This window comes from Engystomops pustulosus, chromosome 8 (genome assembly GCF_040894005.1).
Source record: "Engystomops pustulosus chromosome 8, aEngPut4.maternal, whole genome shotgun sequence".
NCBI classification, from domain to species: Eukaryota; Metazoa; Chordata; class Amphibia; order Anura; family Leptodactylidae; genus Engystomops; species Engystomops pustulosus.
The window spans coordinates 61,627,829-61,644,207 of record NC_092418.1 but is presented as its reverse complement, the minus strand read 5'-3'; the positions used below and the strand labels follow the sequence as shown (position 1 = coordinate 61,644,207).

At 42.7% G+C, this 16,379-nt stretch overlaps 1 protein-coding gene across 17 annotated transcripts in view; it reads left to right on the top strand.

Moving 5' to 3' along the window:
* GULP1 (GULP PTB domain containing engulfment adaptor 1) overlaps positions 1-16,379 on the top strand; it is a 657,395-nt gene that overhangs the window by 476,370 nt on the left and 164,646 nt on the right. For 16 of the 17 annotated variants that reach the window (XM_072120987.1, XM_072120984.1, XM_072120982.1 and 13 more), the window contains one exon: positions 12,011-12,103. The exons of the other annotated variant lie outside the window; for it this stretch is intronic. In XM_072120987.1, coding sequence (XP_071977088.1) covers positions 12,011-12,103 — 93 coding nt within the window. The remainder of the gene's footprint in view (positions 1-12,010; positions 12,104-16,379) is intronic. 17 annotated transcript variants of the gene reach the window in all.

Below are 16,379 nucleotides of genomic sequence, written 5' to 3'. Positions count from 1 at the left end.
AGGAAGTCCAGCACAGATGCTGCAACTCTCAGGGCAGCGCAGCGCCGCCTACAACTGCCCGCTCACCGACTGTTGTGCGACGTGCCCACGAGGTGGAATTCAACATTGACCATGTTATCCAGAGTTTACCAGCAGCGCAGAGAGATTGTAGACTGCCAGATGTCAACTTCCACCAGAACTGGTAGTCAGGTCAGTCAGATTCCTCAAGTCTACAATGAGGAGTGGACGTGGATGTCTGATATCTGTCAGGTGCTGAGTAACTTTGAGGAGTCAACACAGATGGTCAGTGGCGATGCCGCCATCATCAGCCTCACCATCCCGCTGCTTGGCCTGTTGAAAAACTCTCTGGTCAGCATGAAGTCGGAAGCTTTGCGCTCGTCACAAGAGACGGGGGAAGAAGATTCCCTTGTTGATAGCCAAAGCACCCTTAGGTCTGTTTCTCAGCGCATATCGGAGGAGGTGGAGGAGGATGAGGAGGAAGAGGAGGAGAATGTTGGCGAGACAGAAGAGGGGACCATTGTTCAGTCCTTCACTCTTCAGTGTGTATGGGCAGAAGAAGAGGAGTTGGAGAAGTTGGAGGAGGAGGAAATGGACAGTCAGGCCAGTGAGGGGAGTGAATTCTTGCGCGTTGGGACTCTGGCGCATATGGCAGATTTCATGCTAAGCTGCCTATCCCGTAACCCTCGTGTTCAAAGAATTTATTCCAGCACCGATTACTGGGTATTCACTCTCCTGGACCCACGGTACAAGCAAAATCTTTCCACTCTCATCCCTGGAGAGGAAAGGAGTGTGAGAATGCATGAATACCAGCAGGCCCTGGTGCACAAGCTGAAACAGTATTTCCCTTCTGACAGCGCTAGCGGCAGAGGGCGTACTTCTGCGGGACAAGTAGCGAGGGAGAGTAGGCGAGCAGGCAGCTTGTCCAGCACTGGCAGGGGTACGCTTTACAAGGCCTTTGCCAGATTTATGTCACCCCAGCAAGACACTGTCACCTGTCCCCAGTCTCGGCAGAGTAGGGCTGATCTTTACAGAAAGATGGTAAAGGAATACGTAGCAGACCATACCATCGTCCTAAATGATCACACAGCTCCCTACAACTACTGGGTTTCAAAGCTGGACATGTGGCACGAACTGGCGCTGCACGCCTTGGAGGTTCTTGCCTGCCCTGCCGCTAGCGTGTTGTCCGAGCGGGTTTTCAGTGCAGCTGGTGGCATCATCACCGATAAGCGTACACGCCTGTCGACTGACAGCGCTGACAGGCTGACGCTTATCAAGATGAATAAAGCCTGTATTTCTCCGGATTTTCATTCTCCACCAGGTGAAAGAAGCTCAACCTGAATAATGTATGCACTCCTCCTCCTCATTGTCCTCCTTCTCCTCCTCTTTGTACACTAAAGCAGAGGAAACTGGCTATTTTTTGCCAGGGCCAACTGTCTCTGGCTATAGTACTCTATGTATTTAATTTTTCTGGAGGGCCACCTATCCGGTCCTCTGTTTTAAACAATTTTTGGGAGTGCCACATACAGGCACTCAATCTATGTAATTTTTCTGGAGGACCACCTACCTGCTCCTCTTGTTTGAAAACTTTTTTGGACTGCCACATACAGGCACTCAATCTATGTAATTTTTCTGGAGGACCACCTACCTGCTCCCCTTGTTTGAAAACTTTTTTGGACTGCCACATACAGGCACTATCCAAATTAAACTGTCTCCATAGCAGCCTCCACATGTCGTCTTTTTAGCAGGCTCCACACGTTGTCTCCATTGCTACCTCCACACGTCATCGCCATAGCTGCCTCCAAAAGTCGTCCATATAGCTGCCTCCATACATGGTCTCCACATCAAACTTGTGAACTTTGTTGTCACCCTGCTGTGTAATCCACAAAATATAATGGCAAACTTTTATCATTTACCGATATTATTTCAGTGCTTCTTGCGCATCTGTTTACATTCCCCTCACCCGCCATAACCCAAACTTATAAGAACGCTATTACACTTGATCTTATACAAAAGGTTCTTAGAAGTGTTGTTTGGGGAGTAGCCTAGAGACAGGGACTTGGATTGGCGAAAGCTCGCCTGGCAGCGGAGTGCCAGCTCCGTCTCAAGATCCAACTAACATAGTTTTAACTGCAGCACCTTTAATCTACTACTACTTCACTGCCTCCATACATCGACCCCTTATCAAACGAGCTGTGTCAGGCAGAATTTTCAGGTGTTTCACCAGATACATAGTGGAACTCGGCCCATCTGTCGCCGCCATGCTGGAGACCTGAAGTTGCAATCATAGCAGCGCAATATGGATGCCCCATACTTCCCGACGCGCGCCGGGTCCCGATGCATGGAGAGGGCTAGCGGGCCGAGCCCTCTCCATAGCCGGTAAGTCTTTGCTGCATATTGCATCAAAGGCTTACCGGTAACACCCGCGATCGGTGCTAGCTGCCGGCGGCAGCTGATGACGTCACGGGGAGTGGCGATCCATCGCCATGGTAACCTCGGGTGTTCCGAATACCCGAGGCTACTTCGTTTTAACCCATGCATTACAATGTGCTAATTGCACATTGTAATGCATGGGGAGTAAAATCCACATATACTGCCATACTGTAGTATGGCAGTATATGATAGGATCGATCAGACTACCTAGGGTTAGAGTACCCTAGGGAGTCTGAAAAATAGTAAAAGTAAAAATAAAAAAAAGTTAAAAAAAAAAAAAAAATTATAATAAAAAAACCTAAAAATTCAAATCACCCCCCTTTCCCTAGAACTGATATAAAAATAAATAAAAAGTAAAAATCATAAACACATTAGCTATCGCCGCGTCTGAAAATGCCCGATCTATTAAAATATGATAATGTTTTTTCACTACGTTTAAAATAGCGTCCAAAGTCGAAAATGGCATTTTTTTGCCATTTTGAAAAATATAAAAAAATTTACAAAAAGTGATCAAAAGGTCGCACAGTCCCAAAAATTATAATAATGAAAACGCCATCAAAATTCGCAAAAAATGACACTATCCACAGCTCCATACACTAAAGTATAGAAAAGTTATTGGCCCCAGAAGATGGCAAAATAAAAAAAAAATATTTTGTACTGGAGGTTTTAATTTTTTTAAATGTATGAAAACATTATACAACCTATACAAATTTGGTATCCACATGATCGTACCGACCCAAAGAATAAAGTAGACATGTCATTTGGGACGCAGAGTGAAAGCTGTAAAATCCAAGCCCATAAGAAAACGTCACAAATGTGGTTTTTCACCATTTTCACTGCATTTCGAATTTTTTTCCCGCTTCCCAGTACACGCCATAGAAAATTAAATACTGTCACTATGAAGTGCAATTTGTTACGCAGAAAATAAGCCATAACACAGCTCTTTTTGTGGAAAAATAAAAAAGTTATAGATTTTTGAAGTTGGTGAGTGAAAAATAGAAGTGAAAAAACTAAAAAAGGCCAAGTCGTTAAGGGGTTAATCATGGAACCATTTCCGTAAAAACAATTAAAAATAGAACCACTATGCTATTCCATTATTCCTAGGTGAAATTTTCAAACGACCCCGCCTGCTTTGAAAATTATAATCAAAGTAAACACTTCTGGCCCCCAGGCCCATTTTGGGTGGGGAGGAGCCGAGAGACAGGGGCTTGGACAGGCGAAAGCTCGCCTGGCAGCGGACCGCCAGCTCCATCCCAAGATTAGGCAGCCTCAGGTGCATCCATGCATGCTGCTCCTGCTGTTTCCTGTCCATTTTGCCTCCACGATCCTCCACAGCGTCCACCAATGTCTCATTTCAACTCTCTATACCCCAGACGCTGGAGCATGAGATGATATGCAGCACATCATCCCCTTATCAAACGAGCTGTGTCAGGCAGAATTTTCAGGTGTTTCGCCAGATACATAGTGGAACTCGGCCCATCTGTCGTCGCCATGCTGGAGACCTGAAGTTGCAATCATAGCAGCGCAATATGAATGCCCCATACTGTCGCTCTTAATCATGGAAGTCGTCTCCATGTCTGCCTCCACATGTCGTCCCCTTATCAAAAGAGCTGTGTCAGGCTCATTTTTCGGGTGTTTCACCAGATACGTTATGGAACTTGGTCACTATGTCGCCACCATGCTGTGTTATCGACTAAATATACCGTCAACCTTTTGTTCACATAGGAAATCATTTCAGCACTTCTTGCTCACCTCCTTTCGTTCATCTCTGCCACCCATTGGTTTGAAGCCTGAGTCCATTTAGGGTATGTCGCCATGATACTCTCTAGCCTGCTGCTGCTGCCTCTGCGTGCCGTCCCCTATAGTGTCAGGGTCAATTATTGGATGTTTTAGATGCTATCTAGCCTCATTCGGTCACTCTGTCATTGCCATGCTGTTGCCCATAATTTTGGCATAATGGTGCGATTAAGCAGCCTCACAGGCATCCATGCATGCTGCCCCTGCTGTTTCCTGTCCATTTCCATGGTATTTCCATCCTTTTCTGAGGTTCCCAGGTGCTTGGCCAAGCTTCCCTGTGCAGATCCTTGGTCCCCTTGAAAAATGCTCTAGTCTCCCATTGACTTCAATGGGGCTCGTTATTCGAGACGAGCACTCGAACATCGGGAAAAGTTCGTCTCGAATAACGAGTACCCAAGCATTTTAGTGCTCGCTCATCTCTAATTATGTCCCTTTTCATTACTTTGTAAAAGCGCGAGGAGAAGAATCGAGGCCCGGGCTCTTGCCCACTTTCAGTACTTTAATCACCTGGGCAAGTTCCTCTGATGAAAACTCGTCCTCCAAACCCTGGGCCAACGTCTGTGATATGCGCTTAGGGGCGTACTTAGACAGATAAGCAGCTATGGCCTCTTTCTTGTTTGCATCCACATGCATTGGTATGTTATAAAGAGATTCATAGAATTCCCTAAATTCCTCCAGGATTCCAGAGGGGTTGAACAGTGTACCCTTGGTGGGAGAGTTGATAGACATAACCCATGAGGACAGTAGTCTAGGGTGTAAGGCCCTAGATAGCCACTTCCGCACTTGTTACCATATTCGAAGAAGCCATACCTCAGGCGATCCCTTTTTTCTGAAATTTGCTGAATTTGTTGCCTAATCGAAGAGCATCAGTCTTCTGAGCTTTGTTTGCAGATTCAAGGGAGGCCAGGGTAGATAGCAGGGTTTCAAGTTTAAGAGCATTTTGCCTCTTAAGTCTGGCCCCATGAGACATAAATATTCGTCGTAGGTCACATTTCAACCCCTCCCACATGAGTGGGGCATTATTATGGTCAATTGAGTTGCCTGTCTTAAAACTCTCTATAGCCACCTTGTTCTCATCCAGACATAAAACATCTTTTAATAAGTGATCATTAAATTGCCAAGAGAATGTCTTCGTCTTCTGAGGATAGGGTCTTATTGCACCCAACACAGAAGCGTGGTCTGACCATATTATAGAGTCAACTGAGCATGTAGGACTAAGATCAAGAAGGGAATGAGAGACCAAAATAACATCAATACGACTATGTATTATGGACGCTAGAATAGTGACTATAGTCCCTTTGTGCTGGGTGTAATATTCTACAAAGGTCCACTAGATTAAGTTTTACTAACTCCTGCCTTAGTCTACGGGTGGCCGCAAATGAGGACTTAACTTCAGAAGTTTCAAGGATAAATAAACATTAGGCAAGGTATAAATAGAGCCCGCAACAGAAATTTTAAGGAAGAGAAATCTGCCACATTGACCCCTTTGGATTTCTGCACTGGGTTTGGTGCGTGGAACCACACATTGTAGAATTTGTTGCGGCACGTAGGTGGGCCTTATAGGTAGGCCTTATAAGGAGTTTCTTGGAACATAACTATTTGCACACGTTTCTTATGGAATCTATATAAAATTTGCCCCCTTTTCCCCAGGCTATTTAAGCCCCCAGCGTTAAATGTGGCAAAAGATAGGTTGGTCATTTTGAGTTAGCAGTGCAATCTCTTGTGCAGAGCTGGAGATAGGGAAAATGGTATAGAGGATAGGGGGAATAGCGTAAACTTACAGGACAAACAAAGACAAACCGGGGTTCACAAAAAAATAAGCTTCAGTAAAAGCAGAACACTAGACTATCTGGTTCCCAATTAACATACAGGGTGTTATACCAGCTCAACCCGAACTAAACTCTATTCTAACTACAGTGCTATACACTAAGCAACACTATGTGTCGCCAACCCTACTTGGGAACTAGGCAAAAGCTTTTGACAGTCGTGCGTTAGCACCGGACCCGGTGAAGAAAACATGTGGCCCCACAGGCCAAATATAAGGGCAGCAGGCAATATAAATTGTTACAGCAATACGGCTAAGATATTTAAAATCTATGACATTTTAAATCTCTCCCCTCTAGGTGACATAGTCGTGGTAGCTACAAGGGAATTAGGTTTACAATAACTTTCAGGACCCCGTCTACATATAGGGTCTCAGGGTAAACCCGCAAAGGTAGCACTTCTGGATCTCTTGGGGTCTCGCTGCTGCTTCGGCGGGACCCAGTTCCACTGTTCCCTTGGAGCGGACATCGGCAAAGAGACTGTTCATGGCCAATCCGGTAGAGACACCATCGGGAGATCAAAAGTACCTAAGAATCCAGGCAGGTCCCCCAGATGTCTGAAGGATGCACTCTTCCCATCTTTTTTGGCCAGCAGTTGAAAAGAGTATCCCCATCTGTATAGGATATCACGGTCTCTGAGCATTTGTAGTAGAGGCTTGAGAGCTTTTCTGAGGAGTAACATACGTCTGGCTAGGTCTGGCAAAATTAGTATAGGTGAGTTACCGTGCTGTAATCCACCAGAGTCTCTGACATGCTGAAGAAGGCGTTCTTTATCCTTGTAAAAATGGATACGACAAATGACGTCACGTGCACACTTGGGATCTGAGGAACGTGGGCCAAGTATGCGATGGATCCTGTCTATTTCGATCTTTTTGTTAGGAGGCATTTGTAACAAGTTACCAAATAATTTCTGAGCCCGGTTCTCCAACTGCGCCGGCAGAACCTCTTCCGGGAGACCACGTATTCTCAGATTATTTTGTCTATGACGATTTTCTATATCATCAAGATGATCCATGATATGAGCAATTTGAGACGTGTTGTGCAATAACCTCTTTATGAGAATGAATAACATCACGCAGACCCTCCTGCTGTTCCTCCAGCTCTAGGACCCTGTGGCCCACATGCTTAATCTCCGACTTAATGTCCTCCATATCTTTCTTATGTGAAGCCTCCATCTTCCCCAGGAGGGTCTGCAGGTCTTCTCTGGTAGGCAATGCCATTATATGTGCCTTCCAGTCCCACTCATCATGTGCGGGCATAGGAGGTGAGGGGGCACCCATCCATTGTCCTCCACATCCAGCGGCAGAGGGATTAAGAGGGGAGGCAGGGCAATGTGTAGGTGCCCAGCAAAGAGAAGCCCCCAACGAGGTGGAGTGGACCACAAGACTTGGTGGGGAGAGCCCAGATTTTGCTTCCAGGAGGGAGTTGTTGTGGGCCTGTGCTGGCCCAACATATGAATTGGGGGGGAAGGGCATCACTCACTGATCGGGTGCTGTGAGGCCCGGAGCTTCTCTGGTGGGCTGCCAGGCCTCTGTACCTCTGGCCCATGTCCGCCCACGTGGCATGCGTGCGGCGGGCTGAGGCCTCCACTGCCGCAGTTCGCCCCCCTGCTCCTACCTGGGCTGGAGCCGAGTGTGCTGCCTCCCTCTGTGATTCCGCCTGTGTCGCCGTCTCTCCTCCATCTGTCGGCGCGATCATCTCTGCAGCCGAGGTGTGCGCCTGCTGCGAGTGCCTCCCGCCCCGCTGTGTCTGCGATGGGGAAACGTTGGGGTCCACCGTGCCGTCGGCCATCTTGGCAGGTGTGAGTTTCTTGCTGCCCGAGCCGACCGGCTCAAAGAAGTTGGCCAGGCTCCCATTCTCCCATACAGCCTGGTGTCTTACAAATACCAAAGGCTTTCATGGCAACTGATCACTGCTCCCCGATGATATGACAGGGAGCAACTATCGCAAACAAGATGTCAATGCCCACACGACACTGCTTTTAACCCCTTCATGCTCTGCAACGGATATATCCGCCGCAGAGCTATGAAGCGTGTATGAAGAGGGCTCACAGGCTGACATGCAAAAACTCCATATACTGCAATACAGTTGTATTGCAGTATATTGTAGGAACGATCTGACTATCTAGGGTTAAGGAAATTGTGAAAAAAAAGAAAAAAAAAGTTTAAAAAATGTAAAAAATTAATAAAATATAAAACATTTAAATCACCCCCCTTTCCCTGGAACTGATATAAAATCTAATAAACAGTAAAAATCACAAACACATTAGGTATCGCCACATCCCAAAATGCCGATCTATCAAAATATAAATACTGTGATAACCGGCGGTGACCTCAGAGACGGGAAATAGCACCCAAATGTCTGAAATGCGACTTTTACAACTTTTTACATGACATAAAAAATGTAATGAATAGTGATCAAAATGTCACACAGTCCTAAAAATGGTAGCAATGAAACATCGGCTCATTTAGCAAAAAATGACACAGCACACAGCTCCATACACCAAAGTATGAAAAAGTTATTAGCGTCAGAAGATGGCAAATTTTTTTTTTCCCTTTTTCATACACATTTGTTTAATTTTTTGAGATGTAATAAAACGCAATAAAACCTGTATAAAATTGGTATCACCACGATCATACCAAACCGAAGAATAAAGTAGAGGTGTTATTTGGAGAGCAGAGTGAAAGTCGTAAAAACTGAACCCACAAGAACATGACGCACATGCGTTTTTTTTTTCAATTTTTCCACATTTGGAATTCTTTTCCTGCTTCCCAATGCACGTCATGTTATAATAAATAACATCACGGGAAAGTAAAATTTGTTACGCACAAAATCAGCCCTCACACAACTTGTGGATTTTTGAAGGTGGTGAGCGATAAATAAGCGAAAAAACCCTGCGTCCTTAAGGGGTTAAATGCCGCCAGCAGCAATCAAAGAGTTATCACCAAGTGGTGGTTGTTTTCTGCAATATGCAGCAAACACTACATCTGCATGTAGTGAGCCCTTTTTATACAGCATTAGCAGCTCTGCACCGTAGTAGTCAGAGGTTAAACCAATTTCTGAAAGTCAGAATATTTCCAGTTGCCCATGGCAACCAATCACAGCTCAGCTTTCATTTCACCAGTGCTCATGAATATTTTAAAGGGGAGTTGTGATTGGTTGCCATGGGCAACTGGAAATATTCTGACTTTCAGACTGCTTGATAAATCTGCCCCAATGTATTGATTTTACCCTGCTCATCGTGGAATTCCTGGTGGAACTGAGTTTATGGTAAAGACAGAAGTGTTTGTTTCACAAGCTAACTTTAAGCCTCAGCCTTAGCAATAAATGTAAAAGACAACATTTATACCCATATGACAACCGATTTATACCCATAGACAACATAAATGTATTAGACAACGCTATTAAAAAATTAAATGAAAAATTAATTTTTTTATTTAAGCAAAAAATCCCAACCAACCAAAACCACTGATGTTTGTGTTCATGCAACCCCAAGATGAGGAAAGGGTCAGGAGGTGTATATGTGAACCATGGGTTCTTTCTATATCCTCCCATGTGTTGAATATTTTGTCAGCATGTCCAGAGAGGTGGTCGGGAGCTAATGGAACTCTTGTGGCTTTTATTGCTGTCTATACCCCCTTAGGTGAATTAATCTCTGGGTAATTCTGTGGCTACGCTGGTGGTCGATTTTAACCCCTTAAGGACGCAGCCTGTTTGCAGGTTAAGGCTCGCAACTTTTTTTTGAAATTTGACCTGCGTCTCTTTATATGGTTATAACTTTTGAACACTGTTACTTATCAAAGCGATTCTGAGACTGTTTTTTCCCCACATGTTGTACTTCATTTTAGTGGTAAATGTTGGCTGATACGTTTTAAGTTTATTTACAAAAAAAAGAAAAAAAATGATGAATTTTTAGAAAAATTTGCCATTTTCGAAATTCAAAATCACCGCATTTTCAGGCAGATAAATTTACCACCTAAATAACTTGCAGAGTAACATTTCCCATTTGTCTACTTTACATTTTCATAATTTTTGAAATGTTTGGATAATTTATTTTGACGTCACGCGGCCTACAAATCGAATAGCGATTTTCCGTATTTTCGGAATTGACTATTTTGGGGATAAATACTGTTTGAAATCAAATTTTACATATTTAGCAACAAAACCCCTATATAACCAACCCATTTCCAAATCTGCACCCCTCAAACTATCAGAAACAGCATTTAAAAGATTGTTAACCCCTTGAGATCTTCATAGTAATTGAATCAAAATGGCGGTGAAATTTAGAATGGTCAAATTTTGTCGGTTATACGTTCATCTAGCCCTAAAATTTACACATTTCCAAAAGATAAAAAGAGAAAGCTCACCATAAAATTTGTTCTACAATTTCTCCTGAGTGCAGAGACCCCCCACATGTGGACATTACTTGTGTTATGGGGGCACAGCAAGGCGCAGAAGGGAAGGAGCACCCTGCAGCTGCCAGGATTTTAGTTTTCTGGTTGCCCCCTTTTGAAGGCTATAACATTTTCGCTTTTCCGTTATTTGGGCCATGTGATGGCATTTTTTTTGCGGGACGAGATGCTTTTTCCAGTGTTACCATTTTGGGTTTGGTATCACCTATTGTTGAAAATTTTGGAACTTTTTTTAAGGTCATGAGTAGAAAAGCATCAATTCTGTACTGGATTTTTTACTTTTTTTTTTTTTTGTGTTCACCGTATAGCCTAATAATCCTGTTATCTTTATTCTATGGGTCGATACGATTACGGGGATACCAGACATGAATATTTTTTCTTATGTTTTACTAAATTTGCCAAATAAAACCCTAATGTGGGGAAAAATCTATCATTTTTGCATCGCCGTCTTCCAAGTGGCATAACATTGTTACGTTTTTGGCTACAGAGCTGGTTGATGGCTTGTTTTTTGCGGGACATGTTGTTCTTTGCAACAATATCATTCTGGAGTACATATGTTTTGTTGATCACTTTTATTGCATTTTTAGTGGGATATAATAGGTAAAAATCATAATTTTTGGCGGGTTTTTAACGTTTTTTTTTTACGGCGTTGATCATATGGGTTCAATAGTTATTTAGTTTTATTCTATGGATTGTTACGGACGCGGTGATACTATATATGTGGGGTTTGTGTTATGATTTAGACTTTTTTGAGTGTTATATATCTCTTTATATGTTTTGGGGCTAATGGGCATTTTTAGTGATTTATAAAGTAATTTTTTATTGAAAAACATTTTTTTTTACATTTTTTTACATGATCCACCATGGGATATGAACAAGCAATCATCTGATTGCTTGTTCTTGATAATAATCTGCAATACTAATGTATTGCAGGGTATTATCAGTGCCAGCCTATGCAGATGCATAGGCTGACACTTTGCCTTTAAGATGACGTCACAGACGCCATCTTAAAGGTAAACCCTCCAGGCTTCTCTGGGGTCCCGATCGGACCCCAGAGGTGCCAGAACAGCGATCGCCCCCCCCCCCCCTAAAACGGTGCGGGGGGGCCGATCGTGGGGTAAAGACCCCCAGAAGGCATGTTAAATGCCGCGGTCGCGTTGACCTCGGCATTTAACGGGTTAAACACCTGCGATCGGAGCCCACTCCGACCGCGGGTGTTAGCCGGGGATGTCAACGGTAGATTACCGTTGAAATCCCGCGGCTAACAATGCCGGTTCGGCTGCTATACAGCGCTGAACCGGCATCGTCTCTGCGCAGTAGCTGTACTGCGCTGAGCGCTATTCGCGGGACTCAGCGCAGTACAGCTACGGCGCAGAGCGCTAAGGGGTTAAAATGGTAATCTTGGAGACTGGATAAGGAGATTGCAGGGGAACATGTTTACAGAGGGGCAACAAACTGGGCAGGGGGCATGGGGGGGGGGTTACTGACTGGGGAGGGGGTAAGACACTGTCTTATGCATTTTAAATGATGGATGTGCTTGTTTTTCAGATTCAGGAACTAGAGACTGAAAATACAGAATTAAAATATAAAGTACAAGATTTGGAAAACCAGTTAAGAAAAAGTGACTTAACCTCCTCACCTGTAAGGATTACATGTTAAGTTTACTTCTTAAATTTTACACATATACATTTATTTGTCCTTCTATCGATAGATGTGTTTATTTTTATGCTGAATATTGTGTAGTTTCATTAATTTTTGTATTTCCTATTTTTATTTTCAATGTGAAATATGTTTTGTAGGCCTTCTTTCAGTTCATTCTTATATATCATTTTCCAGTGGCAACTAGAGACAGTTCCTGTATCTGCTGTACATTCTACTCCAGTGGGAACATTGTGATTATCCTTCCCTCTATAACATCTTAAAGATCCAAGAGACTAAACCTAAAGAATAGCGCACTTACTCATAGATCCAGGCAATATAATTGTCTTATTTTTGTTATTCATGGCCCCCCTTCATTTAGGATCTTTTTTTTTTTTTTAACTTTTAAAATTATGCTAATGATCCTTAGGGGCTGCTGGGGGTATTACTAGATCCGCTCCGTGCTGCACATTCACATGCTGTTGCACTCCTGTTATTTCTCCTGCTTCATCAGCAATTGTGCAGTAAACACTTCCTGCTCACTGCACAAATTCAGTGTAGCAATCTGTAAAGCCAAATAAAAGAGGGTCATTTTGGCATAATTTTAAAAGTTGATTTTAGAAAGGAGGAGTCCATGAATAACAAATACATGAAGATCACCTCAGTCACGGTGCTTGCATCAATGAACAAGTGTCCCTAATTTATCATGCTTGATTTTTATGGTACATTTCCATTAAGGCTACACTTTCATCTTTCATGTCATTATTGAGTGACAGAAATGTGTCATATTATCAGCAGTAACATTAATAAGATTTTCTAGAGTTTCAAATGATCTGATGTTTAGTTCATAAAAACAGTAATTTAACCAAACTTATATAAGCATCTATAACATAACTAAATGTATTGCATTGTGCTAGTTCTAAAACCAATTTTACTACCTAGATATAGCATAGAAACCAAGCTACTACATAAATATGGTACCAGAACCAAAATTATTACATAAATATGTTACTAGAACAAGATTACTAATTGATAGAGGACTAGAGCCATGATTACTGCATAGATGCAGAACCAAGGTTACTACATAGATAAATCACCAGAACCAAGTTTACTACATGTAAACACCAATGCAACTAAAATTATATATAGATATGCTATCAGAATCAATACTACTACATACACTCACCGGCCACTTTATTAGGTACACCTGTCCAACTGCTCATTAACACTTAATTTCTAATCAGCCAATCACATGGTGGCAACTCAGTGCATTTAGGCATGTAGACATGGTCAAGACAATCTCCTGCAGTTCAAACCGAGCATCAGTATGGGGAAGAAAGGTGATTTGAGTGCCTTTGAACGTGGCATGGTTGTTGGTGCCAGAAGGGCTGGTCTGAGTATTTCCGAAACTGCTGATTTACTGGGATTTTCATGCACAACCATCTCTAGGGTTTACAGAGAATGGTCCGAAAAAGAAAAAACATCCAGTGAGCGGCAGTTCTGTGGGCGGAAATGCCTTGTTGATGCCAGAGGTCAGAGGAGAACGGGCAGACTGGTTCGAGCTGATAGAAAGGCAACAGTGACTCAAATCACAACCCGTTAGAACCAAGGAAGGCAGAAGAGCATCTCTGAACGCATAGTACGTCGAACTTTGAGGCAGATGGGCTACAGCAGCAGAAGACCACACCGGGTGCCACTCCTTTCAGCTAAGAACAGGAAACTGAGGCTACAATTTGCACAAGCTCATCGAAATTGGACAGTAGAAGATTGGAAATACGTTGCCTGGTCTGATGAGTCTCGATTTCTGCTGCGACATTCGGATGGTAGGGTCAGAATTTGGCGTCAACAACATGAAAGCATGGCAAGATGAAAAGCAAGGCAAGATGAAAGCAAGGCAGGATGGATATCCTGCCTTGTATCAACGGTTCAGGCTGGTGGTGGTGGTGTCATGGTGTGGGGAATATTTTCTTGGCACTCTTTGGGCCCCTTGGTGCCAATTGAGCATTGTTGCAATGCCACAGCCTACCTGAGTATTGTTGCTGACCACATCCATCCCTTTATGACCACAATGTACCCAACATCTGATGGCTACTTTCAGCAGGATAATGCGCCATGTCATAAAGCTGGAATCATCTCAGACTGGTTTCTTGAACATGACAATGAGTTCACTGTACTCAAATTGCCTCCACAGTCACCAGATCTCAATCCAATAGAGCATCTTTGGAATGTGGTGGAACGGGAGATTTGCATCATGGATGTGCAGCCGACAAATCTGCGGCAACTGTGTGATGACATCGTGTCAATATGGACCAAAATCTCTGAGGAATGCTTCCAGCACCTTTTTGAATCTATGCCACGAAGAATTGAGGCAGTTCTGAAGGCAAAAGGGGGTCCAACCAGTGAGTGTACATTACCAGAACCAATAATAAAACAAAAATATGTTACCAGAAACCAGATAATTGCATAGATATGTTATAAGAACCCAGATTACTACACAGTTGCATTACCAGAACCAAGCTTACTACATAGATAGAGCATTGGAACCAAGATTAACCCCTTAACGCTCTGGGCCGTAGCTCTACGGCGCAGAGGTATAGGGAGTGTATGAAGAGGGCTCATGGGCCTCTTTATACAAAGGTGGCAGCCGCCACCATCTTTGTTACGATCGCCGTGCCCCCGAACGTCATCGGGGGGGGGGGGGGTGGCGATCGGTTGTCATGGTAGCCTCGGGTCTTCATTTGACCCGGGGCTATCTGGCATCTGCAGATTCGTTACAATGAGCCAGTGGCTCATTGTAATGAATGTGCTGCAAAAATTCCATATATTGCAATACAGAAGTATTGCAGTATATGGTAGCAGCGATCTGACCATCTAGGGTTAATGTCTAAAAAATAGAGAAAAAAAAAAAGTTTAAAAAATAAAAAAAATTAATAAAATATTAAAAATTCTAATCACCCCCCTTTCCCTAGAACTGATATAAAACATAATAAGTACATAACAGTAAAGTAAAAATCACAGACACATTTTGTATCGCAGCGTCCCAAAATGCCCGATCTATCAAAATATAAAAACGGTTACGGACGGCGGTGACCTCAGAGACGGGAAATGGCGCCAAATGTCCGAAATGCGACTTTTACACCTTTTTACATCACATAAAAAATGAAATAAAAAGTGATCAATGTGTTGCACAGACCTCAAAATGGTAGCAATGAAAACGTCGGCTCCTTTCGCAAAAAATGACACCTCACACAGCTCCGTGCACCAAAGTATGAAAAAGTTATTAGCTTCAGAAAATGGCAAAAAAATATTTTTCTTTTTTGTACACATTCGTTTAATTTTTGAAAATGTATTAAAACACAATAAAACCTATATAAATTTGGTATCACCGTGATCGCACCGAACCAAAGAATAAAGCTGAGGTGTTATTTTGAGTGTCAAAGTCGTAAAAACTGAGCCCACAAGAAATGTTTTCAATTTTTTCACATTTGGAATTTTTTTTCAGCTTCGCAGTACACGGCATGTTAAAATAAATAACATTACGGGAAAGTAAAATTTGTTATGCACAAAATAAGCCCTCACACAGGTCTTTACACGTAAAAATGAAAAAGTTATGGATTTTTGAAGGTGGAGAGCGAGAAATTAGCGAAAAAACCCTGCGTCCCTAAGGGGTTAAATGTGCTGTATTAGACCCTAGTGGAGGCAGGGCATAATACAGATCCAAAAAATATGCTGATCTTCACAAATATGCTGCAATTTCAATCCACAATAAATAGTCATAAAGAACACCTATATTCACTAATCAACTATTGTTATTGACATTTTGTTAAAAAACTATTTCTTATATTCATATAACATAAGGTACATTTCCAATATATACACCCATAACAGCAGTGTGATAATTTAGGCAGATATTTACTGCATTTATACGCCTCTCTATTGTACAATTGTCCATCTAGATGTGAATTTTATTGTCTAGCACACAAGACATATATTCACATTTTAAATAAAATTGCAGAATGACCTCATGGTCACATATTACAGTTAACATATAATACTAACACATACATTAATAGAGATATCTTACTCCTAATAGGATCTCACACTGATGACACCCCAAAGTGAGTTTCACAAATACATTACTTATCCTGAGGACAACATATGTAGATGGGAGCAGTGAGGAGGGGTGTATAGTTCCTGTGGGCTTATAGAAATAAGAAGTGATACTGGGCTGGCAGACAGGAAGGGAAACTAAAAGGTTGATTAGGGGAGATAAGTTCTT